This window comes from Protopterus annectens, chromosome 6.part0 (assembly GCF_019279795.1).
Source record: "Protopterus annectens isolate FY-2018-M chromosome 6.part0, PAN1.0, whole genome shotgun sequence".
Classification (NCBI taxonomy): domain Eukaryota; kingdom Metazoa; phylum Chordata; order Ceratodontiformes; family Protopteridae; genus Protopterus; species Protopterus annectens.
This window is the reverse complement of record NC_056737.1, coordinates 1293779103-1293791525: the sequence shown is the minus strand read 5'-3', so window position 1 is coordinate 1293791525 and position 12423 is coordinate 1293779103. Positions and strand designations below refer to the sequence as shown.

General features: G+C 39.8%; 1 protein-coding gene across 1 annotated transcript in view; it reads right to left on the bottom strand.

Moving 5' to 3' along the window:
- ACVR2A (activin A receptor type 2A) overlaps positions 1–9679 on the bottom strand; it is a 1507426-nt gene extending 1497747 nt beyond the window's left edge. The window contains exon 1 of the mRNA XM_044074861.1: positions 9363–9679. Coding sequence (XP_043930796.1) covers positions 9363–9465 — 103 coding nt within the window. The 5' untranslated portion in view covers positions 9466–9679. The remainder of the gene's footprint in view (positions 1–9362) is intronic.
- Between the last annotated feature and the right edge of the window lie 2744 nt (positions 9680–12423).

Sequence of the window (12423 nt, the reverse complement as noted above, 5' to 3'; positions counted from 1 at the left end):
TTGTGCATGATCTGCATTCGGTATCTAGAGAGCTAGACAAACTGAAGTGTTTAACATGACAACCGTATAACAGGAGTTGGGGACAGATCTTTAGTCAAACGGGGTGTCACATTTAAAAAAAAAAATGGCAAAATATAACAGAACCTAGTAGGAGAAAAAGGTGGGGGTTGTTCAGAGAGATGAAAAGAAGTGTTTTTTTTTCAGAAATGGGTAAATGATTGGAAGAGTGGACAAAACAATGACAAACTGAAGATGCAATGAATGGCAAAGGAATAAGCTGTCAAATTCTCAAGACTCATAATTTATCAAACAAACAACATGCAATCGAGTTAAGGGGGCATATAGTACACCTAAAGTCACTTTCTACATTTGTATGGGGATACAACAAAACATAAACATTATAGTAAATCACCTGATAAGTTTTAAAAATACTCAATACAAAATGTTCAATCCAAATCAGACTGTGTAATGCAAAGCATATAATACAACCCAAGCCTTTCTGTGCTGGAGGGAAGCATTCTTGCTTATCAGTGGGAGTGGTAAGCACTAGGTAGCCAATCTACCACAAGATCCAGGTACAGATTCTTAGTTTTAGCACTTGTATTTCCTTATTCGTGCTCAGCACTTGTTCAGAACTTGTTGTTAGCACTAAATAAGCTACAAATTACTACAGCACTCAACCTTCCTCTTTACCCAGAGGAAAACAGTTTCTGTACTTACTTGCTTAGAGAAAAACAGCTCTTAAACTCACTTTCCTCACCTGTCTAGAGGAAAGTAGTTTTTATTTAGGCATGTCCAACGGTCAGCTCCCAGTGTTCTCTCCTGTCTATCTGATGAATCTGGGCATCTTCAGGCAATGTAGCAATTGCCTCATGTGCAGAGACAACCATCTCCTCCTACCACTCAACACCACAACCTGTGAGAGAGGCACTTATCTAGCCAAACTGGAGGTAAAGTTCTCTCCGACCAAGACTGAACTTGACAGTCAAGAGGAGAAGGTAAACACTTGCACCACACCACACTCATCACATAGTCCCACTAAACCTACACCACCAAAATCCACACATAGAAACACAAAAAACATTCACAGAGGCTCTCAATAATAATCTGCTCAAGCAACAGAGACCTCCAAAGCAGAAACGCAAGCAACATCCATCCCCCAACACAACCCAAATGACACATAGCCTACAGACTCAGTGTGCCAAAAAAACACAGCCCATAAGGCAAACTAACGTACCCAGCACACCAGTGTGCCCGACTATAGAGTCACTTATGACTAATGTCCCACTCTCCAGGCTCAACAAGGAGAAGGTTACTGTCAGCTGCCTGCTGGGTGCCAGGATCCGCCACATAACCCACGCACTCAGGTCGCTGCACAAGTACAAATATGACTGTGTCATTGTTCATGTTGGTGTGAACGACCCGAGACGTACCTCCCTGGACTACATGAAAACATACATGGAAGAGCTCTCCGATCTTGTAGCCCAGACAGGTATGACCCTGGCCCTGAGTAGCATCCTGCAATCGCCCAGAATGATACCGCAGTACAAGGACAAAATGACTGACTTCAACAATTGACTAAGCTTCTGGTGTCATTGTAAGGGGATCCAGTATCTGTCTGCTTGGGATGACATGGTCGACAGACCACGATGTTTTGCCCAGAGATGGCCTACACCTGTCGCCCCTGGGATTCCAGATACTGGCTAAGGCTCTTGCCGCCTCTATAGTGCCTTTTTTCCGCAAGGTTCAAATGACAAATTCACCACCGTAACAGGAACAAGCAAGCAAAAACTGAGGGTAATGCTACAAGTCTAAATCTTAAAATGCACTCACTCAAGGCACTCCTTAAAATGGAGAAAATAGATATCTGTGTAATGACTGAGACCTGGTTCAAGGCTCTAGAGAACACCCCTGCATTACCAGGCTATAACTCATACCACAATTTTCGGCCATCTAACCTGGACCAGAACACCAAAGGCGGAGGTGTGTCCATATTCATTAAGGATATCCACACCTCCAGGCTAGTTGCACAGCATAATGCATCCACGATTATCCAAGTGCAACTAACTCTGGGCAAAACTGCAATCCAAATTGTAGCTTGCTACAGATCCCCCACCATGTCCCAGGATTCCCACTACTCTTTTCTTGATATACTGAAAAGTATTAGGGTTCAACCAAACACCCTAATAATGGGCGATTTCAACTACCCCACCATTAACTGGGAAACCTACTCATGTACCAACTCCTTTGCTCAGCGCTTTCTGGAATTCATAAATTCCAATGCCCTGGATCAACTTATCCACACCCCCACCAGGGGCAACAATATCCTACACCTAGTCATTACCAACATGAGTGACCGGTGTTTCACACCTGAAGTCAACTCCTTGTTGTTCAGATCTGACCATAAGCTAATCACCCTGGATATCCGCATCCTGTTCCCATCCAACATTAAGGAAATCACGGTAAAAAATGTCTCCAAAACAAACTTCATGCTTCTTAAGACAGAACTGGCAAACTTCATGACACCCATGCAGATGGACAATACAGTTATGACTGCTGAATCCTACACAAATACACTCTATAAGTACTTACACGAGTGCATGGATCGTGCTATTCCAAACGGAACCAAAACACTATCCTCCAAAAAAAAAGAAGCCAATCTGGTGGCCCCTGCCATAAGCAAACTGTACAACAGAAGGAAGAAACTGTTGCAAAAGAGATTAAAATCCCAAGAGTGGAGGAGCTCCCTGGTCAGCCTCAGTAAGAACCTGAGATTCCTTATAAGATCTCCAAAGCTAGCTACGAAAACAAAATCACCACAGATTCTAAGGGCAACCACAAAGCATTTTATAGCTTTGTCAAGAATCTCAATGGCAACACCTAGATCTGCTCCGAGTTACAGCACAACGGCAAGAAAATTACAGAACCAACTAATATAGCTAACATACTGACAGACAGGTTCAGTGCTAACTTTACCCCCCCTCTCACCCCCCCCTAAAGGACCCCCATCTCACCCCCTAAAGGGCCCATATCTATACAAGAAGAATGCAGAGTCCCTGGAATCACATCCATGCAGGTAAAAGATGCACTCTATAAAACCAAAAACACAGCATCCATGGGACCGGACATCATCCCAAGCTGCGTTTTACACGAACTTCAAAACGAACTGGCTCCCCACCTAAGCACCATGTTCAATCATAGTCTCACATCAGGCTTTGTACCCACTGAATGGCGCACAGCAACAGTTATCTCACACCACAAAGGGGGAGCCACCACTGACCCTGGGAACTATCGCCCTATTAGCCCGACGAGCCCGGTCTGCAAGGCCATGGAACGTCATCATGGAACTCATAAACAAAGACACTGGTAACCTCAAAAGTCTGGACCCCACCAAGCTCAGGTTTGTGAAAGGCAGATCATGCCTTCTGAACCTGATCAACTTCTTTGAGGCAGTCACCAAAGCTGTAGACTAGGGTAAGGTGGTTCACACAGCCTATCTTGACCTCGCCAAGGCTTTCGACAGCATCCCCCATTCTGGAATTATAGCTACACTCGCTAAACTAGGTGTAAATCCCTACGTCGCAAGATGGGTTGCCAACTGGCTCACTGACAGAACACACATTGTAAAAGTTGCACACTCCAAATCTGACTTTAAACCAGTGACAAGTGGAGTACCACAAGGTTCAGTCTTGGGACCTGTCTTGTTTGGTATCTACTTCTCAGAAGTACAGGCTAACACATTAGCCCTCTGGCTAACGAAGTTTGCAGATGACTGCAAACTAGGAGCCAGTTGAGCCCCAAAATGATGTGGACATCCTACTGAAGGGCCTCACTGAGACAGATGCCTGGTGTCAGAGGCATGGCCTGAAGCTCAATGCCAAAATGTGCTCTGTCATCCCAAAACTTTGTACCCACGAACTACCACATAAACGTCAGTATACTTAATGCCGAATGCGTGATAAGAGACCTTGGAACCCAGGTGGACAGTAGTCTCTCCTTTGATAATCACATTGCCACAGTAGTCAGGAAATCCTTCTATGTGGCACACCTCATAACAAAAGGGTTCTCATCCAGGAAAAAACAGGTCATTGTTCCCCTCTACTCGGCACTCATTAGACCCATTATAGAATACAACGCCCCTTTTGGAATATACCTCACAAGACATCTGCAGCAGCTGGAAAGGCCACAGAAGTACCTCACAAAGAGGATTACTGGCCTCAAACAGATGCTCTACTCGGACCGTCTCAAAAAACTCCAACTTTACTCTGTAGCATACCGCCTACTCTGAGGAGATCTCTGCCTAACATATAAAGCTATGTTAAACCCAGAGCTGTTAGACATGCTACATCTAAAGAAATCCCTCCCAGCTACACACTGTAGGGACCTAAACCTTGTCACCACAATAAACAGGACATGCTGGAGGGATAGATTCCTGTCCCAGAAGCTTCCTATACTCTGGAACAAGCTACCCATCTTTGTCAAGCAAAGTTCCTCATTAGCACTCTTCAAGAAAAATCTTACTGACTGGATGGGAAACAGAAAATACACCCTGGGGATCACTTATGTGGCTCTGCTGGACACAGGGGCACAGGAAATTAACTTCCTTGGGTGGCATAAGCCAGGGAACCTTGTTGGCTATGCTTACTTAGGCCCTTGGGCCAATAGCCTAGTACCTACCTATGAACCTATAAATGAAAAGTATCTTTACATGAAAAACAATGCTTTACATTTCAACAAAATGCTGAAATAAAAGTGTTCTCTCACTATGAAAGATTAGGTTGTTAAGGAGCATTCATTTAATACTTATATGCTGACTTTTCCATATACGTACCGTGTATTACTGCTCAAATATCTGAAATAGTTTCTCTCTCATTACAAAGGAAAAGATAATTAATCCACAACCATTTTCCCAAGTAACTGTGTTATCTACATGAAAAGGCCACTAAGAGCTCAGTCAAGTCTATTTTTAAACTATTACATCAGACAATTAACACAAATAAAACAATTATATCAAAAACACTTGCAATACTGGTAAATATGTACTCTACGCAAATCAAATTCAATTAAACTTTTATTTAAAAGGTATTCATTTTTGGAAGAACATTTTAATTTGTATGGGACATTACATTACCAGCAATGACTTCCTACTTTCAAACCGAAACACTGTTTAAAAAAATGATTTACATGCAAGTCAATATTTCACTTTCAGCATTACAGTACAGTTTGTGGGAATACTAAATTTCAAGGCTCTATTGCTGTAATATCCAAAAGACAGAGCATCATGTGTTTCGTAAAGTATCTTCTTTGGCACAGAACAGTATTTCGTAACATTAATCATCCACATGAACTGGACAGATACGTCACTACTGAAAAAATATACTTTTAACCTTTTAAAAGCATGTACCATTACAAATTAGTAAGTCTGAAACAGGCACACAATAACATGACAGCAGCAATATAAAAGTAAAAAGAAAATAACACTGCTACATGCAAGACCAAATAAACAGCATTCCACTCATCACTGTAATACTAATAAAATACATACTATAACACGACAATTCAAGAGTATGTCTACATAAACTGCATTATAAAAAATAAAAATGGAAAAAAAAGAAAGCACATTACAAATGACATTTACTGAAAATTACTTACTAGTACACCATTTACAGTTTCCCAGTCAATCAGCTTGAATTACGAAGTACTGTTACACAGAATGGGTAAAATATTTGATGTGTGCAACTTGGATCGCGATCTTTCCTGGGTAATGCTGATAAACAACATTTTAGTAAGTGTGCAATCCATTCAAAACACAAGCATCAAAACTGCTTCAGCATCACACTAAAGCAAAAGTCTACTTTATAAAATAGTACAGTGTAAATTTAATTTTCCTGCTTTGCTCTTTTAGTTTACTGTCAAAAGTGTGTTCCTACTTTCAAAGTCATTTTCAGGATCATGAATAAACATGTTCCACAGCTGTTAAGACATACTCTGTCAATATCAACTCACTTCCAGTCACAAAAAGAGAAAGCTGAAAACAGTACAATAAGCAAAAATAAAGCAGCCCACAAAGGCATGCATATACACAAACAATGAGTGTGAACAAAATAAGCACATTACAAAGAAGGAAGAGTATCACACTACTTCCAAAACAAAGTTAAACTGACATACAAATAGAGCACATTTAAGTAAATTCACCCCAAGTTTAGATACATTAGCAACATTAAACACTCATGAGAAATTGAACCAAAAAAACAGTTAACACTTGCACCAAAAATCTGAAAGATCTGAAAGTTTTTACGCCATATCTTGCTCTTTTTTTCTAGCACTACTAACCTTCCATTACACTAAGTTGTTATTCAATTCTAAATTTGTTTTACCTAAAAAATGGCCTGATAAGGGCTTCCCACGCTGCTCAGTTTCTTTTTCAATTCAACTCTTTTGCCTCCCTGATGTAATTTCATGGTGACGTGTAGTGCAGTGAGAATACATATCGTGGCAGAGTCCTGGGTTGAGAACTTTAACTTCCTACCTTTTTGAGAATCTCAGGCAAGCATGACAGAGTATCTTTTGCTATAACATACTTTGTTTTTCTTACTGTCCGACTCACACACACAGCATTTTAAAGTTGAGCTTAGTTGTTCAGACTGAGAACTATAGTTTCAATCCACATTTTCTTGCTGAGCTGTAGAAGTATATCATCTGTGACTAAGCCTGTAGTCAGTATCTACATTTAACCTGTATTACAGACCCCCATAGCCACAATCTGTGACCTGCTTAATTATACATTTGTTAAGATACTAAAATTCCCAACCTATGTAATGTCACAAATTTGACAGATAGCAGTAGAAAATATAAGGCATTATAAAAATCAGAATGATGTGTGCAGAAAGAGTTTCAGGCAGATATCAATGTTAGAACTAACTAAATCATGTTTTCTTTCTATGTGGCGCTCTGGAGGTTGGATTAAAAAGAAGGAACCATACAATGTAATGAGAAATACTTGACATTTGGGTGGAGATGTCATTTTTTAATCTTCTGTGTCTTTTGACAAAAATTATCCAGCAACAATAAGATGCTGAAAATAAATTTTAACTATAAGCCACAAACAAGAGTGGTACCATATTGCTTCACAGGAAAGTGGCAGCAACTGTCACTGCATACTGCCAACTAAGTTTGTTTATTTTATCTGATAACCAGATAAAATTAACTGGTCAAATTACAAATTCTAGCAATGGCTAAGACCAAAGATACAATCATGTCGTGTATTTTACTTATTTGTTGACCAGGTAACCCACTAGATGAAACTACCCCTTTTCAAGGGCTCATAAGCATTGTCTAGTTAAGTGACTTGCTAAGAGTCACACATTAGGCAAATGCAGGTGGGAGGCATCACAGCATCAACAGTACCTTAAACACAGGAAGCAGCTAATTAACGTGTTAAACATGGAAATAAAAAAATAAATACAACATTAAAATGGATCATACAAAGATTACTCGGAACAAATGAGGCACACATGTTTGAGTACCCCAAAAAAAGCCTTCATTCTCGGGCTATCCCTATTACTACAGTAACAGCAGTTTAAAGAGATTACTGAGGACATTCTTAGCCAATACAGATATTAATTAACACTAAATATTAATATCTGTTCAAATCCTATTCACAACAACGTTGATAACTTTGGTACCTACTTATCTAAAATTATACTGTACCAAAAGTAATGCCAGCAGTAGAGTGTTTTATCACTCCAGTTAAGGAACGCTGCAGAGAATGATGAGATGAACCATCACATTTTACACCATAAAGCATTTACTCAGTGACAAAACAGCTAACGTCTTTGCCACGAAAATCCAGTAAACCTGTGCAACACACACATTGTAAACCAGACTGCTTATCATAAATACTATTTTATACCCTCTTGGAAAACCATAAAAAATATTGAAATTGGTAAATGTAATGAATTTTTACAACGCTGCTGCACCACCACTTAGAAATTATGCAAATGCCCAGTTGTGGTACATTATATATAGACACACATACATGTTATATGTGCATCACACATAAAACATACCATGTGTACACACACACACACACACATATATATATATATATATATATATATACATACACACACACACACACACATGTACATACATATATACATATACATACATATATACATACATAACGTTAGGATTTCTCCAACTTGAAGTTTTCCAACTCGTGGTGCCGTTTACCCTTATTCATCTGTGTGGGTTAATAGTGTTTACAGTGGGAAATTACAACTCAAATATGCATCAATTTATAATGATTACATTCAGGGTGTCATGTAAACCAAACAGTCTGTAAACGTTATGCAGAAAACGGATATAAAATACAGCTGCATTTATTTGTCGTATAGAGAACGGAGAGATGCATCTTTCTTTGAAAAAATATGTAACCTGCAGTTTTACGGATAGTGTGGCTGACGGAGGGCTAACAGCGGGGCACAGTAGAAAAATGGACAACTGACTTCCCAAATAAAAGCACAACAAACGTGTTTTTTTTTTCTTTTACCAATGAATAGCCTGGTCTGTCTAGGAATCCAGCCATATTTTTCTTTATAGAACCAACATTAACTACAGTTGGTGTCCAGTCCTACCCCGTTAAAGGATCCTTTAAAGTCCACTAATGTCACGAAACACTAGAAAACGCAAAATTCACTACCCATCTCTGATCAGTACTATAACCTTTACCAACAATCAGTGAACACATTTACCAATCCGTTGAGCCTCAACAGGTCATATTCGTACCCACATAATAATAATAAAAAGCCACACTCAAAGCAAATAATTGGGAAATGTGGCAAACATTTCGGTGGTCTTAAAATAACAACAAAAGAATGAAACCAAAGACACACGTACTTCAAATACACAACGCTACATTTGTACAATGTTCAGTCAGTACTTTAATATGTGAGCAGAGGTGTGAAACTACTTTCCATTCATAAATTAGGTCTGACCCGGCCACTAAAAGCAACAAAAATCTCCAGGTGAAATACTACTTGCTAAACAGTCAACAAATAGTGGCATCAGTGTCTCTTCATCATAAGTGCTAAATCACCCGAAAACTGATGACAGCACATCAAGGACTGCCACCGATAACAGACACAATCATAACTACAGTTTTGCGGGAGGACTATGTTGTTGACAGGAGACTTGAACTACTTGATCACGCCAACGGATCGAAAATCGGTCATGTCTCAGTAAGGAATGACAGCAGTTTGATGAGCAGTTTTGGTGACTACAGCTGTCAACCCCGAGCTCTGCGTCACGGTGACACAGCCTACAACAACTACAAAATAAACAAACCCGTTTCTCCTTACCTGAAGAACAGGAGATGAGAAACACTGCCAACGCAAGCTTAGTAGCAGCCCCCATTGCCAGCGTCGAAAATTCACACCAGCCCGTAACACGGTTGTCAAACATACAAACACAAAAAAACTCCACAACTCGAGTTAAAAATACGAAAAAATAGTTCCCAATCGACACGCTCTGCCCGTATTTGTAAAAAAATGTCCAAGGTCAAATAGGTCCAGATTGGATTCCTGCGTTTAATAGTTTATTATTATTTTGCAATTGTGTTACCACCATGCTAAATACATTACATTGCGCCGTACGAACACTAGTTGACGTCGGAGCGTTGGACACCCGCAAGGGGGGCAAACTTCCGGTCTCGACTGTACAGGAAGTGACAACAGGGGTGTGTTATTTTGTTGTATTTCTGTTGCATGTTTGGCTATGTATCCGAGTGTATGGGGTTGATTATTTTATTTATTTTTTTTTTTTTTACTTTCGTTTTGTTTTATTTATTGATGGATTTTTGTGTGTTTTTATGCTATAGTTTTCTATTTTAAGTTCATTCTTTGATATAGAGTTTTGAAAATTAGAAGTATGAACGAAGGTGGCAACTTACGTGTATGTATTAATATCAAGTCTGTATTGATTCACATTGCCGTCTTTAATACGGTCGTGTGTAATCTTATATTTAATATGCTGATTTTGTAGATCGTCGAACTATAGTGTCCCGTATTATCAGTGGCATTAGGCGCTTTTAAAGTGGGTTTGTACCGCTTAGTGCTATTAGTGATAGGTTTTGTAAAACATCGCTCTCCGCTGTCGCCTTTTTCTTTTAAAACACATTTCTCCAGTGTACCTTATTATGAGAAACGTTAATCATTTTGAGTCTTAAAATGTTCCTCGCAGTTCTATATTGAAAGGGTCTGCCACATATTTATGGTTAATAATTTTTAAGTAGTTTCCATGGTAAACAGTATAGAATCATATTAATTTATATAGCTGACGCTGTAAGCTCCTTTTGAAAAGTATTCCACAATTAGTTTTACATTTTTGAGAGGAAATGTTAAGATCTGTGCCCCAGAGGAACACTGATGTTGGTGAACATGTAAAGAATAAACTAATTATTTTGTCAAATATTTGCAGTCGAAATGAGCCACAGAATTGAGAGAAGACATAAAATTAGCGTATTTATAAAAGAGCAATGACAAGATAAAGCGAACGTTTATGTTTTAAGAATTGTTATTGTGGACTTTACATTAAACGTTTGGGAGATGGTGTTAATAATTACTGTTGTAGATGAAACTCACGTTTTGTAATGCTTCTGTATAACGAATTTATTCTGTATACTTGGCCCGCGTGTAAGCGATGCTAGAGTTTTAAATTGCGATAGTGCAATTTTACAATGCAAATGTTTTCCTGTAAATTGCTATGACTGCTGAAGGCGTGGGGTCATATCTGAAAGGGGTTTTTAACCGCACCTTTAAATGGGTTAACAGATATTAACTATGTTAATGCAAGTACATTGTTGGGCCTCTACAATGCCGTTTACTTGGGGGGGGGGGGGGGGGGGGCTGGGAGCCTAAGGAGCTGTATATACCAAACGGTTGGTGGGCATTTTTAATCTGTGCTGTTGTAGGCGCACTGCGCTGCAAGAAGGTGTGGCCATGCTAGTGGTCAAAATGGTAATACAGGACTGGACTATACTGGGTTCCCCATATAGACTTGGTATCGTGTCCTAAAATGTAAGCCATCATTTAAATGCGGAGTATTCGACGTAGCTGTGTGCTGTCTGGAATAATGCATGCATGTTTTTAGGGCTAGCATAGGAATTTAAAGAAGGCTAGCCGCAGAGTACAATTATACCCGTATGCTACACTATTATGTATTCCAGCTTTCTGGCTAAGGTTTGCAGATTACAACAGACAAGAAGGTAGAATACATTAGTACTGCGTTCTCTGTATGTGAACTATTTTAGTAATGCACTGATGGTTTCGCACGTATGAGTACCCCTTATACGCGCATCGTTGAAGTGTCAAGTGTTATTGCTTCTGTTTACCCATACTTTTCGACACTAGTTTATCTGGAACAAGCTGCAAGTAGTCAAGACTCCACGCACTCAATGCATTTAAAACTTTTTGGCAAAATGACCCTTGTCAAATCACTACTAAGTGTTGATAAATGTAAACCTAATTGAGACAAAACAAAAAAGACCCGAGCAATGTAATGTACATATAATATGCAACCACACCGCAGCTCTTATAGTACATTTCCGATAATAAGTATTCAGTTGAAAATTACAGACCAGCTGCAACAAGGCATAATGTATTTTGGATTAAATATTTGAGTACTTTAAAAGCTAGGCATTACACAGGTAATAAAGACCAATACAAAATAAAAGCAGGTTAAAATTATTAAGGATTCTAACAGCAGCCTTTAAAGTGCATTGAAACAGCCAGGTGATCTGCCTGTAATAAGATTCCGACAGATTTTCCAATAAAGATGATACCTTAGAGTTTTCTAGAAGGAGGACTCTGAATTGCATGTGTCAGGGAAGGCAGCTGATTCTAGAGGACCAGAGTGAAAGTAATGTCTTTCGGCTTTTCCCTGTTGGGGGGGGGGGGGGGGGGTCGCCACAGCAGAACTCCAGTCCACTAATGATGGGCAGTGGATTTTTACGGTGCCGAGTTGCAGCCCGACGCCCAACCTTCAAGGAAGGCACACCCATTCACTCTTGCACCTACCTGCATGTCTTTAACGTGACTCCACCGCGGGGAGGACATACAGACTCCACACAGAAGGCGCTTCAGCTGAGAATCGAATGGGAGAACCTCTTGCTGTGAGGGGAGAACTCTAACCACTGCACCAAGAACCAGAGTATCATAATCTTCTTTCGGTTGTTCCCGTTAGGGGTCGCCACAGCGGATCATCTGTTTCCATTTCTTCCTGTCCTCTGCATCTTCCTCTGTCACACCAACCACCTGCATGTCCTCTCTCACCACATCCATAAACCTTATCTTACGCCGTCCTAGTTTCCTTTTACCTGGTAGCTTCATCCTTAGCATCTTTTTCCCAATATACTCAGCATCC